A 17541-nucleotide genomic window follows, 5' to 3' on the forward strand; every position below is an offset into this window, starting at 1 on the left:
GGAAGAAATTCTTGAAAATCTAAGAAATTTTCAGTTTAGCTTCAGAAATTTTTGAGAATGAAACTTTCTCAAAAAATTTAATTCTCAACTTTTTGAGAAAGATGAGACTTAAACTCTCAAAAGGTTTTTGACGTTTGAAACTCAGAAAATTTCCAAGTTATTTTCTAGCAAATTTATGACAAAGGAGGAGAAGGAGGGAAAAAAAATCTAAAACATTTCAGAAATTTGAAGGAAAAAAAAGTACTTTTGAAAATTTCCACATTTTTTCTATAAAAATTTATGATGTAGGAAGGAAGAAATAAATTCTAGAATTTTTTTCTAGAAATCTCTGAAATTATCTAGAAAAAACTTGGAAATTTTCAGAGTTTCAAAAGTAAAAATTTTGGCTTTTTGAAACTCATAAAATTTCCTAGTGTTTTCTAGCAAATTTACTATTTAGGAAGCAACGGAGGAAAGAAAGGAAAGAAGAAATGACGGTGGAATGTCAAAGTTTTGTGGCCATTCGTCATGGAAACGCAGCTTGTGTGAGTTTCTGCGTGGTCTCTACTGGATTTTTCTAGGTTTTGATGCTGAAAGTGGAAATGTGTCGTAAAACCAAAACAAACAGACTAAGATGACGTCACGGTAAATCGCTGGGTGAGATGGCGCAGCGCCGATCGTATGCGGTGTCGTCGCTCTCCTCGCCGTCGCTCACTTCGCCCAGAACTCGCTCTCTGTCCTCTTCCTCCTCCGTTTCGCTCTCTGGCCTCAGGCGTTCCCGTTCCCGTTCCCGCTCTCTGTCCCGGATCCTGTCGCGCCCCCGATCCCGATCCCGATCCCGATCCCGATCCCGATCCCGCTCCCTGTAGCCGCGCGGTAACGTTGAAATCTAAAAGCAGAGACAAAACACATCAGAGCATTCTTTGGTGAATGTAAATGTACAACGGAGTATTAGGACAATTTTATGTAGAAAAGAAAAAAAGAGAGGAGTCAATTTCCAAAAATAAATCTTAGAAAAAATCTAGAAAAAACAAGAACATTTCTGAGCTTCAAAAGTCTGCTAGAAAAAAAACTTTAATTTTTGTAGTTAAAAAAAAAGTTCACTTTTGACTCAGAAATTTCCAAAAATTTTTCTCAAAAATTTCTACGATTAATCTCAAAGTTTAAAAAAGTTTTTTTTTTTTTCTTTTTGCAAATTTCCAAGCTTGGAAATCTTCTCATTTTTCGAACAAATTTCTGAGGGATTTGAGTTTTTTCTAGAATTTTTTTTTACTTCTCAAGCTGAAATAAAAATTTTCTAGAGCATGTTTTATGTCAACATGTCAACATTTTGTAGTTTTTTGGTGTAAATTTTCAAGCTCAAAAATTTTCTTTTGCTTTCTAGAAAATTTGTGAGATTTAAGTTTTCTCTAGCAAATTTTTGACTTTTAAAAATCCCAGAAATCTCAAAGTTTTTCTAGAAATTTTCTGAGGTCAAAAATTTCAATATCTTTTTCAGCAAATTTTCAACTTTTCACATTCAGAAATGTTCTTTCTTTTTTAAATTTCTGGTATTAAGCTCAAACTTTCTGAGTGTTTTGGTGGAAGTTCCTCCTCTTTTTTATTGTATTTTCTGTCTATGGAGTCCCTAACATGGTAAAAGTCATGTCTCAGTGTTGGGGGATACCTGGTTGTCGTGGCTGGGCAGGGCGGAGTAGCCAGGCTCCGTCCTGCAGAGGAGGCGAGGCGAATGAGTGCGGAAAGGCCGAGGGGAATGGGAGCAGACGGAGCGCGGGGACGGAGAGCGAACGGAGTGAGGTGACGGAGATCGGATGGAGCAGGAAGGTGAGTAAGTGGCGGATTGGGACTGGGACAGAACGTTGCTGTGATGGTTCATCTTCGGGGGGCGAGGGGAGCGAGGCGGCAGCTCTGGGGGCTTCAGCGGGTCGGCCAGGTCCATTTCGGTGAGGATCGGCGGCGGAGGAATGAAGTCCAGCTCCTCCTCTGTCGGGAGCATTTCCACTGCATCGAGCTCCGCCAGCTCGGCCCTCGATAAATGATCCACGATCCCGGCGCCAAACGAATCCCCAACCACGTTAATGGAGGTTCGCATTCGGTCACTGAGTGGACAGAAGCAACCAGGAAGTGGAATCATGGGTTTGCCAACAGAGATGTACACAGTTAGACACTAGGGGGTGCTAGAGCGCGTGCACCTATTCCTCTGGAGAGAAAAAGTGCCCTTTTCAAATTTTGTTTTTACTATGTATTTATATGTGGCCCAAATGAGCATTACTGGATTTAAATGCCTGTGTTACTGGTGCCGCACATTTTTGTAATTTTGCCTGACAAAAACATTTTGACAATCGAGAATTGGGGCCACGCTAAGAAAATAAAAAAATATATAAATTTATGAGAATAAAGTCCTAAAATTATGAATAAAGTCATATTATTATGACTTTATTCTTGTAACATTTTTGAAATGCTGTTACGAGACAAAATTTCTGTTGAGATTAACCTCAGAGAATTTTTAGAAAAATTGTGGAAATTTCTTACTTTCAAAAGTCAAAATTTTCTACTTTTGAAACTTGGAAAGATGAATCTCAAAATCTCTGAGGTTTTTTTAAAACAAATTTTTGACTAAGAAATGTTCTTGTTTTTTCTAAAACAATTTCTGAATCTCAAAATTGCACCAAAAATAGTTTTTTGGTGCAATAATAAAAAAATACAAGAATATCTTACATATTACCTTTTCATCAATTTATAATAATTTAGTCATTTAAATAATCTTAAAGTGCACTTAAAATATCAATTTGTTTTTTTTAACCCCCAAAATGTCTGTAAATGCCACTGATCTCCAAAATAATCTCCCTGATTTTACTGTCTGCCTCAGGAAAGATACTGACTACTCATAACTAGTTCACACAACCCATATACAAACATAAAGCTTAAACCAGAAATTTACTCACACTACAAAAAGGCGCAGAACCGTTTTTTTCTCTGTCTTACATTAAATCAGACTAAACATTTTCTATTTTAGGTCAGAAAGAATAAAAATGTATTTAACAAGGCTTTGTTTCGTAGTCATGTTAGCCCCCTGAATAAAGCAAAATCAATTTGAGACTAGATAAAACTGGTAAAAGAATCAATATACACAGTGAAATATGTATTTACATGAGCTGAAATGCCACTCAAAGAGGAAGAAGCCGTGACCCTAAAAGGATTATTAAAAAGTCAGAAGCATTTAAAATTTTACTGTTAACGTTTTGGAAATCATAATAATGGAAAATGTAGTGGGAAATGCGTGATAACCACACCCTGACCGTGAAGAACGGGGGTGGCAGCATCATTATTTCCTGTAAAACGATGACATCATGATGACAGAGCACTGTGTGGAAATATTGAATCCTCATCAACAACCATCAGGTAAAAGCTTGGACAAAAATAGGTCAAAGTCTCAAAAGGTGTGTGTGAGAAAGTTAGACAGAAAACCTGAGTCAGTTTGACCAGATCCGTCTCACAGGGAGCCGTTTGAAAAGATGCACAGTAAAAAACTAACAGCAATAATTTGATTTATTTAGCTTATGGGGAGAAGAAATGCAGGGGTTCATGTTTCAAAGTCTGATTTTCACCATGTTATTTATATATTTATAAACGTATGAATTTAGTTTGAGTTCCAAACTAAATTTTTAATTTAGAGATAAATATTTACAAATTAAATATTCAGTTTACAAACTTTATATTTAACTTTCAAATTAAATATTTAGTTATAAACCTAAACATTTAATTTAGAGCTAAATATTTTGTTTGCAAACTACATGTTTAGTGTGCAAACTAAATATTTAACTTTCAAATAAAAGGTTTAGCTTTCTAACGAAATATTTAATTTCAAAATTGTGTTTTCCAAATTAAAACACCTAGTTTTAAATATTTCAACCCAAATAAATATTTCTAAATAATTAATTCTAATATTTAGTTCAAAATTAAATAGTTCTAACTACATATTTAATTTGAAAACTAAATGTTTAGTTTGTAAACAAAATATTTAACTTTCAAATTACATATTTAGCTGTTGTAACTAAATATTAAAATTTAAAACCAAATATTTAGCTTACAAATTAAATATTTAACTTTCAAATTAAATATTACGTTATAAAGCTAAATATTTAACCTGGAGCTATATAGTTTGTTTGCAAACTAAATATTTAACTTTCAAATAAAATAGTTTATAGTATATAGACTAAATATTTACCTCACACTTAGATATTTACGTTACAAACTAAATATTTAGAGTATTAACTACATTTTTTGTTTGAAGGCTAAATAATTAGTAAATTACAAATTTAGCTCTCAAATTAAATATTTAGTTTGGAACACTAACATTTGACTTTGAGTAATGAAAACATTGTTTTCTCTATTACAGGCTAGAGAAACCAAATTATTGGTTGATTATTGTGTGACTTCACAAACGGTTCCCTGTCAGGAGAAAAGGGTCAAAGTTCCAGCAGTGGATTGTGGGAACTTTATTTATTTATTTATTTATTTTTTTTACCCCTCCAGGGGGTCTTTTGTGGACTCTAGTGTCCCTTTTATGAAAGTAGGCTGACAGGAATGGGGAAGTAGAGGGGGGAAGACATGCGGCAAATGTCGCCGGGTCCGGGAGTCGAACCCGCGATGGCTGCGTCGAGGACTCAAGGGCTCCAAATATGGGTCGCGCTAACCGCTACGCCACCACGGCACGCCCTTGTGGGAACTTTATTGAATGTTACTCAAACCTCTGACCCAAACGTCTTGCAGAAAAACATTGCTTTTTGTCCTCCGCAATGTTTGTCTAAATTTAGTCTTGCCAGTTTACACAACTGCACAAAACAACAACAACGAAAAAACCCCAGAACTTACTAACAAATGTCTCCGAGCGGAACCAATAACTGCAGATGATTTGATATTTTCATTCCCTGCTCACCAGACTCCTTTACTCACAGCAGCCAGTCGACGGCGATCAGCAGACTGATGTCCTGAGTGGGCAGGCCGACGGCGGTCAGGATCAGCAGCATGGTCACCAGTCCGGCACTGGGAATACTGGCGGCTCCAACGCTGGCCAGGGTGGCCGTCATACTGCCAGAATTTAAAAGAACATTTTAAATTCTGCAAAAAGAAACATATGGTCGCCTGACTAAGAGAACACTAGGTAATGTGTTTAAAGGGAACCTTTTGTGGAAACGTTCACATTTTACACGTTTTTGTACCTTCATTTGGATCTACTGCTTCTAGAAACAGCCTAAACACTCAGAGAAAACAACCAGGCAGTTTCTGGCAACAACTAGATGCTTTTTGATGCCTGGAAAATTAACCGTTTCAAAAATCCCGATTGCCGTTACCTAGCAACCCCACCAGAGTTCCGCCCGTCACCTAGCAACCGAAGTGAACTCCAGCTACTGGTGGGTGATATGGACTTACAGTTTTATTATAATATTTTGTGGTACTATTGTGATAATAAAATTGACGATAATAAATATTTCTTACTTCTATTTGAGGTAGATGTGACAGAACGGTACAGCAACTGTAGACCCACAAACACCAACACTACTCTTTAAAACAAATCCATTATAGTAAAAATAATTAGATTTTATTTAGAATGCCTTTCATATCTTGATATCTCAAAGTGTATAATTATTAACTTCCTTGGGAGAACAGACACATAAAGGAGAGTAATTTGTGTCACTAAGCTGCACACAGTAACTGCGTTTGATCATAATTTCAAATTCATTGACACTCATTGAACAGGCGGTGAAGAAAATAGTAAAACGAATTCTGACAAAACAAGACAATTTCTGGAGTGTATTATGACAACAATAAATCTAAATTCTTAGATATTGATCACAATAAACGATAAACGACACAGTAAGTATCCTAATCTCCAGCATGTTTGGTCTGCTGGTTTTACCGCAGTATGACTGTTTTGTTGTTGACCTACCATCCAGAAACCGCTTCCTGCATTGTTGTTGGTTATGCAGGAGACTCTACCAATGCTTTTCAAAGATGGACGGTTGTATAATTGCCCATCTGTTTGTAGCCAATTTCTTCTGCTGCTTCCAAAAAAAGCTGTTTTTGGCAATAAAGTTACTGTATGTTTTTTGGTATCTAGGAAATGAACCGTTTCAAAAACCAAATGTAATGGACTGCCCCGTTACCTAGCAACCACAACAGAGTTGCGCTCGTTACCGAGCAACCCAAGTGGAGCTCCAGCATGTTTGGTCAGCTGGTTTTACCGCTGTACAATGGCTGCTGGAAAAAACAAGTGTATTGTTGTTGGCTTCCAGAAACCACTTGCTGCATTCTTGTTCGTTGTGCAGGAGGCTCTACTAATGCTTTTCAAATACATTTTTCATATAATTGTGCATCTGTTTTCAGCCATTTTCATGTGCAAGTGTAAACATTGAGTTGGGGGGTGAAACTTTCATTCTGTAAGAATGATTTTGTGCAAAAACATGTTTTGCATCCCCGTAAACTAATCCAAACTGTTCAAGGAAGAACAACAGGTCACCTTAAAATTTGTTTGTCACCTAACATGAACTCCATTTGTTCACAAAGACAGACTGTGGCCTCAAACACCACCTAATTTTTATTCTGCCTCGAAGCTTTCCTGTAAACTCAGCATCACGTCAGAACGTATGAACTGAAAAAAAAACGCTGAGCGAACGTTTCTGTGAAGAATTTCCAACATTAGTGAATGAAGCTGTCAGAAAACATTTAACAGAGCAGATTAATGGTACAGTAAACGCAACAGCCAGTCAGAGCGTTCTGGAGAGCCTCAAACCCTGACTCAGCAAGTTCAGATGGTTTAATGGTGGCCATTAATCCGCATTAGACATTACTTCATTAACCTTAAAGAGCCCATAAAGACGCTGAATGCTACTGGATGAGGAAAATTCACTTTATACGTACTGTAAATTTTATGTAAATAACTTGCAACATTAAAACAAATCAGCTGATTTTGTTCTACATACTTTTTACAATATTTGATAACAACTGGAAAACAGATCGTTTTTAAAAAAAAGACAAATAAATAAAAAAAGTTAATGGATGAACGGATGGCTGGATAGACAGATGGACGAACAGATTGATGGATGAACGGATGGATGAACGGATGGGTGGATTATTTTCGTCTTTATCAGAATCCCACAGGATGCTGCTGCCCTTTTTACTCAGATTAACTTTATTTTTGCTAAATTAGCGACGTCACATGAAAACCAAACCAAACTTCTCTTCCTCCAGTATTGTTTCCTGTCTACAGAATCCGATCCGTTCTCCGTTACAATAACAGTAATAATTTATTTATGACGATCCGTTGTTGTCGGTTTTCTTCTCTCTCACCACAAACCGTCAGAAATCCGAGTCGCGTCTCCGTTTCGTCTCCAACCGCCTGCAGCATGCGGGGAATATTTCAGAGCAGATGAAAATGCTTTCCAGCACGTTTCAAAAATTACCTTGTGGAATTTAGTGGCGAACAGACATTGTTGGAAAAAAAAAAATACAATAAACAATTTCAAAGTGCTGGGCATTATTTGCAACCCGCAGCCATAACAAGCTGAGTCCCGTCCAAGCAGACTGGTTCCAATTAAGACTTAATGTTCAGCCGAAACCTCAGACATGGGAAAAAATGTCTGATTGCTTCTTTACTGCATTCATTTTAGATTTTTACTCCACCACTCTCTTCCATATATCATAATAATCTGCTTTAGTCATGCAACTCTACCAAAAAGCGCCTTGTGTTTTGTTTAGATTTGGTTCGACTGAATGCATATTCATAAGCAAACTTAATGTTTCATGCAGAAGGCACTGGGAATATCCGAGCTAATTTACTTTTCTAAACAAACTTTGACACTTTATTAATGTTGCTACTGTGAGAGAAATGTATTAATGAGTTTTATCTGGTTATATTTTAGTTTTAGGGTCTGAACAGAACCATAGATGTAAACAAAAAACAGGGAAAGATTCATTTTAGTTGTAAAACTATGCAATTAATATAATTTACAACCCTGGTGGTGTTGCGTTTAGCTCTCATGTAAAGCTAAACCTCCAGCTGTTTGTGTTTACAGCTTTATCCGCTCTGTTTCCTGAGCAATTCTGTTTCTGGTTGCAGCAGAAAAATTAGTTTGTCAGGAGGATTTTCACAGAAATCACAAAGAAACTCAGAGAAAAACAGCTGACAGTCAAATCAGAATGAGTTAGTGAAGAATATGTTAGACATGTTTGTTCCGGGTGCTTGTATTAATAATTTATACTGGAAAAAAACTCAACACATTGGTGCTATACATTTAAAATAAACACATTAAGTTAAAAAAAAAAAAACTAAGCCTGTCACAATAAATAACACACTGCAAAAAATCAAATCTAAATCTTACCAAGTATTTTTTTTGTCAAATTTCCAGTAGAAATATCTTTAAAAACCTGAAATAGAGTAAAATGAACTTACCAGTAACTTTACATCAGTAGGAGTTTGTTTTCAGTTAATATTTCTACTGATGAAAAAGTCCTGGTTTCATTAGATTATTTCACTTACAGCAAATCATTTTCTCCATAAGTGAAATAATTAGTCACTATTTTGGATAATTAAATGTTTAACCAAAGTGTATTAATCTTTGAGAGGGTGTACTTGCATTATTATAAATTTATGGAAGAGGATTAGTGCCACTGAAAAATGAGAAAAGAAGATTTCTGAAGTTTTTTTCTCTGAATTTTTATTCTTATTTTTTTCAAGATTCAGATTTTTTTTTTTTTGAATTCTGATTTGCTTTCCCAGAATTCTGACTTTAAATTCTGCTTACAGTTGTAAAGAATTCCAGGAAATTCTGACTTTCCCAGAAGTTCATTTCTAAAGTTTCTGGAGAAACTTCAGTAGGAAAACAAACAGTTTCAGTAATCAGAACTCCTGCTGTTTAAGATAAAAAATGAGTTTTCACACAGCTTTTAAAATTTTCCAGTGTGGCTGAGGAACCGATGTGAAGACACAGTTTAGTGTTCAGTCAGAGGCCTCCTCAGATTGCAAGACTGACTGCTACTGGAGATCCTTCCTGCCCACAGCGACTCAGACAAAATGATTTAGGACATTTAATTTCTCTGCAGTATAAGTGAAATATTTCTGAATTGGAACTTCATTTAGTTTGAGTTACGATGAGATCTGGCCGTTTATCCATAAACTTGATTCTGATTTTATTGCTGTTAGAGGCAGAAACATTTTACAGGTGGCCTGGATCCAAGCGAACATCTACGAGAAATATCCGACAAAGTGCAAACTGTAAAAGCTGCCAGGCCAAGTTTTCTGACAAAGCTGGTAAAAAGCGCCGTCTGTTTGTGTGTGAGAGGAAAACGGCTTCACTTAACTGGTAAATTTCGCAGAGTGCTCTCTACTTTCAAAGCTTCAGCCAAACCTCCTATTTAAAGCTGTCTGAGCTAATCCTGCGCTGTCTGTTATCACCGATGGCGATCTGTTCTGTGCGGCAGGCCACTCCCTTCAGCGTCCCTCTGCAGCTACACGCATTAGGAATTATCTTTCTGACCAAAATGGTTCTGACTGAATTACAAGTGAGATTAAAAGCTAGAAGTGAGATGTTCAAATTGGGTAATGATGGTTCTACTTTAGCATAAAAGCGAAACAATTTGTGAAAAGAAAAAAAATAAGGACAAAGTGAAACCCTGGCTACTTTCTCAGGTCAGCGCAGCAAGCCAAATGTGACGTAAACTGGTTGTAAAAGGTGAATTATTGCTTTCTGGAAGCAACACTCAATGAAACAGCTAAAAAATAATATATATTCCTGGAAAGACATGGAGTTTGGCAGCAGATTTTATACCTCAAAGCAAAAAATTTAACAAGAAGAGCAAAGACAGGCTGTTTATACCGTCTTAAATTAAATACTTTTGGGTTCAACAGGGTTTGTTTTTTGACCCAACACATTAATAATGGCCACAAATCTGATATATTCTTAACATGCAGAAAAAATCCATACAGAAAAACCTAAAGAAGAGACTTAAAAACAAGATTTCAGTCAAATATATGTAACAAGAATCACATAAAACCTGATGTGACATGTTGTGCAAACACTTAAATAAAGTTTTCAGCTTGTAATGTTGCTGAAAGAAGCTGTGACCAACAAAAACATCTTAAAGGATCTAAGTTATTGTTTATACTAAAGTTTTTATCCCCTTTAAATTGCTTTTGTTACAATAACAACCACAAACCTCAATGTGTTTTATTGAGAGAGAGAAACCAACACAAAGTCTAAGGAAAATGAATCGTGTTCTCAAATATTTATATTTGACAAATAAAAACCTTGTGGTGCCACAATGAGTCAAAACTACATTTAACTCTGAGACATTAATCTACTTCCTGCTGGAAGGAAAACCTCCACCTGTAATACATTTTTATTTTATTAAATCCAGCTGATAGTTCAGTAGATTTGATTTGATCGGGACCAAAATTGCCATATTTGTTACATTTTCAGCTGTGGCGATTATTGATATTTTGGATTGATCCGCCCTCCTTTAGTTTCCAGTCTGACTAAGTTTCCTTTGTATCATTTTCCAACATTGTTGGTAATTTTTCACATTTTCTTACAAAATAAAGCAGAAGATTTTGTGCAGGAATAGCTACATTTTCATCACTTGTGTGCATAAAAATTGTCAGTATTCCACTATTGCAAAAAAGAAAAAAAACCACAATTGTGGCGTTTCTATTACATAAGAAATGAGATTAAAATCAAAGTCTGCTCATGCAAGAAGTCATTAAAAAAAACAAACTTTTTCCACTTCTTGTTTTTCTTCTTTTAGTGTTGATATTTGATTATTGATTGTGCGACTCGCTTGAGGCAGAGAAGATTTTCCATAGCAGTTTTGTGAAATACAATAATTTCAAAACAGCCGAATAACTACCTGATCGTGGCGCAGAAACAGCAAATTTTTTTTCCAAAATTGCTGTTTCCATTAAGCAAATTTATTTTGTAAGTCAAATTTTCGCAATTTATAGGTCAACAAAAACGCAGCTATTGATTTTTCATTTTGACAAAAGCCTTTCGAAACGTCTTTTATCAAATATTTAAAATCTAGAACTAGGGTTCATGTGAATAAACCTCTGGTTAATGTTCACTTGCCCAGACTGTCAGTTAAATTTTTGAACAAAACCAATATTTTGGATTTTTGTTTTTGTCATTACGCATCCAGTTAGAGTGGGTTGGGATTGGGTTCATATAACCTGAGCAGAAGCGCTTCCTCTTTCATGCCTACCTGACGGTGACGATCTGTCCGCCGTCCAGTGTGATGTCGTTCATCTGGGCGATGAAGATGGCGGCCACCGCCTCGTACAGCGCCGTGCCGTCCATGTTGATGGTGGCGCCTATGGGCAGCACGAAGCGAGTCACCCGCTTGTCAATCTTCAGGTTTTCCTCCAGGCAGCGGAAAGTGACCGGCAGCGTCCCCGCACTGAAAAAACACCAAAACAAAATACAAACTTAGCGCCAATTTCCAAAGAAGAGAAGCAAAGAGTCATAAAATATGCAGACAGGTGGTGTGAGACATAAGCGCAGATGTGTGGAGGAAAGGTGAAGGGGTAAAGACGAATAAAAGGCAGCAGAAACTTGAGCCGGGTGACAGCCTCTTCCTGACAGCTGCTGCCGGCCACTGTTTCAATCCCTCAGTACGTGAATTAAAGGAGTCTGATTCCTGGCCCTGCTCCGCTCTGCTCATAACATAATTAGAGAAAACGTTGATAGGATTACCCGATTTTCACTAAAACCCGGCTGATGTGCCAGAATGACATTTGGTTCCAGCAGATTTCCAGCCCAGAGCCGGAGGCTTAGACGTTTACACCCTGGGATCTGTCTGACAGCCGGCGCTCACACGTAGTGATGCACTCTAAAAAAAATACATGGTTTGTTGGCTCAACTTGAAAAACTGAGTCAACGATTTCCACTCTACTGCCTCTAAAAGCAACCCAAGCACTTAAAAAAAACAAACTAAAAAAAAAACACCCTTCCGGATTGTAACGTCACAGATCTGCAGGCGCTGCCCCGTTACCTAGCAACCACATCAGAGTTCCGCCCGTTACCTAGCAACCCAAGCGGAACTCGACCTGGTTTGGTCAGCCTGAATTTGTAGTTACATTATTTATGTAAATTATTTTCATTTTGGTCCTTAAAATACCAAACTTCACACATACATTATATTTTGATGATGTGATTTTTAAAAAATATTAAACGATTTATGTTTTGATCAGTCATTCAGTGAAATTTTTTACCAAATACTTTTTTAGAATTCTTTGGACGTTTTTCTTTCACTTGAGTAAAAATAAGTTGATGTAGTTTTACTTGAGAACTATGTTTGGATCCTCTACTTACCTCTGACTGTATTAATGAAACACTATAAAACAAGAAACCTGTGACCAGGTAATGTCACCAACCTCAGATTTCTGTTCTGTTTCTCTTGCTTTTTTCTGGTGGTTGTAATTTCTTTTTTCCTTAAGCAATGCAAACAAATAACATTCAAACTCATGTTAGGTTGAGGTGTTTTTTCATTTTGAAATGTGTACATGTAGACAACTTAATGTTCTTCAGCTGAAAAAATGCTTTTATTTTAAGTTTTACCAACAAAACAGCATGAAAGGTTTTTTAGAGTGTACTGTGGTTGTGTAGAGAGTGAGTTTAAGACTGAAGCCAAATCAAAGATGAGATCAGACAGCAACTTCCAGATGGTTTTGGTTGGAAGTTTTTATCATAAAAAGTCGCTTTTAACATGAAGGTCGTTTTAAAGGTGAAGGTCGTTTTAAAGGTGAAGGTCGTTTTAAAGGTAAAGGTCGTGTTAAAGGTGAAGGTCGTTTTAAAGGTGAAGGTCGTGTTAAAGGTGAAGGTCGTTTTAAAGGTGAAGGTCGTGTTAAAGGTGAAGGTCGTTTAAAAGGTGAAGGTCGTGTTAAAGGTGAAGGTCGTTTAAAAGGTGAAGGTCGTGTTAAAGGTGAAGGTCGTGTTAAATGTGAAGGTCGTTTTAAAGGTAAAGGTCGTGTTAAAGGTGAAGGTCGTGTTAAAGGTGAAGGTCGTTTTAAAGGTGAAGGTTGTGTTAAAGGTGAAGGTCGTTTAAAAGGTGAAGGTCGTTTTAAAGGTGAAGGTCGTTGTAAAGGTAAAGGTCATTTTAAAGGTGAAGGTCGTTTTAAAGGTAAAGGTCGTTTTAAAGGTAAAGGTCATTTTAAAGGTAAAGGTCGTACCTGCTGGCGGTCCCCAAAGCTGTGATCCAGGCCTGGAAGATGCCGGAGTAAAAAGTAAATGGGCTTTTTCTGGTGATGCCAAAGAAGATGGCGGGCAGGATGAGGCCGCCGTGGATCACCAGGCCCACGATGACGGTCACCATGTACATCCCTAGTTGCCTAGCAACCATCTCAAGGTCGCCGATGGCGGCAATTTTACCAGCAATCAGAGAGGCTATGCCGACGGGGGAATACCTGAGGAACCAGGAAGGAGGGATTAATGTCATCCAACCATCATCCAACGAACTGCTCATCCAATTGTCCATTCATCCAACATCAAACCATACAACCATCATCCAACCATCATCCAACTATCATCCAAATATCATCCAACTGTCATCCATCCATCTGTTTTGTGCAAAGCACCTCTACTAAATGACGTTTTTTTCAACTATGATTTTATTAAAAAACTTTATTTTCCTCTCCAATTTATGATCAGGTAGCTATACGCAAATTTTGTGCTTTGAAATCAACATTTTCCCGATTTTATTCCTATAATAATTCCACCTGTAAAATTCAAAATAATTCCTGCGATCAGATCATTTCTGCCCCAGTGGAGCATTTCCTCTGACACATACTGGGATCTCTGGTTTCACACGTTGCAGCACAGTTGTTCCCATTCATAAATCCAGACCGCTCTTCTGGGAGATCCGGTTTACAGCGAAGCTGGCCTTTAAGCCCCGCCCCCTGCGGCTGGGCCAATCAGAGCGGTGGCCTGCAGCTGCAGGTCAGCTGCGCAGCGCGCTGAAATCCCGGACAGTTGCTGTTTATTGGAGCATCCGGCTGGATGGATGCGTTTTTTTTTCCTTCTGTTTACAGTGGAGTCTGTGTTTGGCTCGCCCTGACTAAAATGTTTACACTGAGTGAGTGATGCGAACAGGACACAGTTTCCTTTGGAGTCCAGCTGCACATGGACTGTAAAAACACAAAAGTATTTCTGGTCTGGTTTCTACTACAAATATGTAAGACATAAGAACTTGTTTTAACTAAATAAATCCTTAATATTGATGAAAAGTATTCAGAAATTTTAATGTCGGTTTGGAGGCCATTTCGAAGGTTTTTCAAACTAATTTTTGAGTTTTTTAGCAGAAATTTCCTCCTTTTTTTATCTACAATAACTCTAAGTTGTTCAAAAACTAACTTTTTAGCAAGATATTGGAGCTTGTTTTATATCAATAGTTTCTTAATATTGGTAAAGCAAATATTAGTTTCACTGGCAGATTATTTCACTTATAACAATAAAACTAATACTTTGTGTCTTGCAACAACACCAGATCTCAAGTATTTCAAGTCCAAGTATCTTAGTACACTTAGAATAAGTCAACAATTTATTAATGTTGGTTTAAAAAAAACAAAAAACCCAGCAACATTGGCAGATTATTTCATTTATAACAAAACATTTTTCCTATGTTATAATGAAATAATCCGTCAATAGACCTAGAAGTTTTTCACCAATTTTAAGGAATTATTTACTCTAAACAATCTACTATATCTTGCTGAAAAGTTATTTCTTAGTTAGTTTTTGTACAATGACTGTAGATAGGGAAAAAAGGAGGAGTACATTTCAGGCAAAACGTTGAGCTTAATTTTGAGATTAAGCTCAGAAAATTTCTAGAAAAACTTTTTCTTCAAAACAACATCAACATTCCTGAGTTTGTTCCAGTGGAACCAGAACTTTTTCCATCAATTTTAATAATGGCTGGTAAGATTTGGGTTTTTTTCAGTGTTCAAATGTTATAACATCAAATATCGTTCAACACTGCAAAATCACAAAATTGTATCTAGTATTTTTGGTCTAGTTTATAGTGCAAATATCTTAAGACATTTTAAATAAGACAAAACTAATTTACAAGTAACTTTTCAGCACAATTCCTTAAGGTTAACTTTAAAAAAGTACCAGCTGCATGAAATAATCTGCCAGCTGAACTGGAACTTTTTCATCAGTTTTAAGGAATTATTTACTTAAATCAAACTCCTATATGTGGTGGAACTTGACAATTAGTTTTGTTTTATTTCTAGTGTCCTAAGATATCACCCACCAGAATCTAAGCTGAAATGACTTGGTAAGATTTGTTGTTAAAGGTTTTTGACATTTGGTTTCGGCTTTTTAAGTTCCAAAACCAAAATTAACCCAAGAAAAAGCTGTAGGTATCTGGTTTCTGAGCTCACTTCCTATTTAATTATTTGAAAAACATGTTTATTTGTAGCAAATACAGACAAAATTTAATTTCTTACAACTTACATGTAAGCAAAAGTTAACTTAATCTGATCCTACAAGTTCAAGCACCAGAGAGATTTTGTGTTTTTACAGTGAGAGCTGCAGTTTCTCTGCTGTCTCCTCGTTTCCTTTCCCATCCCTCCTCTAAGTGCCACTTCATCGTCTATTTCTGCGCGACTTATCCGGAGTCCTGCAAAGCCTCAACTCCTGTTTTCTGCTCTGAAGTCCTGCTTTCACACGCATCTCTCAACAACTCCTCTCCTTTTATTCCCCGCCGCCAAGCTGCTCCTCTGCCCGCTTGTGGATCCATTTCATTTTGGAGATTCTCCACCCCGGTTCCCCAGGGAGTCCGCTACACGGCTCCTGCTACTCCCCAGCATACCACAGACTCCAGACCCTAACTCCTTCCATCTGTCCGTGTCCCTCACCAACACGCTCTGCTGCAAAAACACAAAATCTTACCAAGCATTTCTGTTTCGTTTCTACCGCAAATATCTTAATACTCTTGAAATGAGACTAAATTAATGTTCAAGTTACTTTTCCGCACCATATAAAAGCTTCTTTTAGGTAAATAATTGCTTAAAACTGAAGTTATAATCTTTGGATCTAAAAGAGAGAAATCTACTTTAGACTAAATATTACAGCTACAAACTTGTGATCAAGCCTGAAATCTGGGTGTCCTGATGACCTCTGACCTGAACCTTCAAAGTCACATAAAGATAGTTACAAAGTAAATTTATTCTAGTAAGTTTATTTTTAGGATTATTTTTACTAAACTGTACTTCTAACTTTTACTTGAATAACTTTATCATAAAGTATTTTTACTCTTACTTGAGTAAAGTTTCTGTATTTTCTACCCACTGAATGAAAAACAAAAATGTTTTAACCAGAAATTCACCAGACAGACACACACCTGCAGTTTCTGTTAAAACCAGCTTCTGTTACAGAAAATTGATTTGGAAAACTTTTTTGAAATATGTCAATTATATGAATTATTTTTGTTTTGATCTTTAAAATACCAAAAATCTCACATAACTTTGCATTTTGGTTTGTCTGACGATGTAATTTTTTAATTTTAAATAACTGATGTTTTGATCAGTAACTCAGGACTTGAATAGACTTTTTACCAAATACTTTTTTACTCTTATTGAATAATTTCTTGGGTGGCTACTTTTTACTTTTACTTGAGTAAAAATATGTCTAAGTTTTGCTACTGTGACATTTTTACCCACTTTTGCTTACAAGTAACTTTTTAGCAAGATATGGAGGCTTGTTTTAACTCAATAATTTGTTTGTTTTAACTCAATAATTTGTTTGTTTTAACTCAATAATTCCTTAATATTGATAAAAATGTTTTCGTTTCACTGGCAGATTAATTCACTTATAGCAAGACATTTTTCCATGTTATAAGTTAAATAATCTGCCAGTGGAATTATACTTTTTAACCAATATTAAGGAATTACCGACGTAAAACAAGTTGAAAAGTTACTTATAAGTTAGTAGTTACTTAGTAGGATTTTGTGTTTTGCAGTGAACATAATCTCTCCAACTTCCTTTCCTTTTCAGTCTTCATGTTCCCACAATTTGTCTCCTGTAAACATTAGTCACCGCCAGCCGCTGACCTTCTGTGTGGCATCTTCCCAACATCAGAGCAATGCCGCCGTCGGCGTTCGAGAGCAAAACCAGAGACACGTGTCTGCAAGCAGATACTGACCACATGATCATGGAAACCATCGTCATGATGATTTCATTCAGGATGTTGAAGAAGTCGCACATGATTCTCCCACGCTCGCCCATCCTGCCCATGCAGATCCCAAAGGTGATGAAGAAGCCGATCAAGCCTTGAAGAGCAAACAGAGGAGTTAGTTTACTGCCAAAATAAACACCAGCAGACGCACGCAGACTGGTGAGTTAGCTATGAACTCACCAAGAACATTCATGCCCCATTTGTATTCCAGTTTTTTCTTGTTCACCACCACCGGCTCGGTTTGGTTCGGTGCCGTGACCGTCACCTGTTTCAACACCGTCTGCACCTACAAGACGATTTCAGACTCACAAAAGGTTTCTTAACATCTCAGCAGCT

General features: G+C 36.8%; 1 protein-coding gene across 3 annotated transcripts in view; it reads right to left on the reverse strand.

Moving 5' to 3' along the window:
- Nucleotides 1-298: 298 nt before the first annotated feature.
- slc1a9 (solute carrier family 1 member 9) overlaps nt 299-17541 on the reverse strand; it is a 36822-nt gene continuing 19579 nt past the window's right edge. For 2 of the 3 annotated variants that reach the window (XM_032588652.1, XM_032588651.1), the window contains exons 5-11: nt 17386-17491; nt 17173-17299; nt 13202-13435; nt 11236-11430; nt 4936-5070; nt 1646-2078; nt 620-868 (exon numbers count right to left, since the gene is read on the reverse strand). In XM_032588652.1, coding sequence (XP_032444543.1) covers nt 620-868; nt 1646-2078; nt 4936-5070; nt 11236-11430; nt 13202-13435; nt 17173-17299; nt 17386-17491 — 1479 coding nt within the window. Of the gene's footprint in view, nt 869-1645; nt 2079-4935; nt 5071-11235; nt 11431-13201; nt 13436-17172; nt 17300-17385; nt 17492-17541 lie in introns of all 3 variants that reach the window. The other variant, XM_032588653.1, reaches the window with a different exon arrangement.

This window comes from Xiphophorus hellerii, chromosome 16, assembly GCF_003331165.1.
Source record: "Xiphophorus hellerii strain 12219 chromosome 16, Xiphophorus_hellerii-4.1, whole genome shotgun sequence".
NCBI classification, from domain to species: Eukaryota; Metazoa; Chordata; class Actinopteri; order Cyprinodontiformes; family Poeciliidae; genus Xiphophorus; species Xiphophorus hellerii.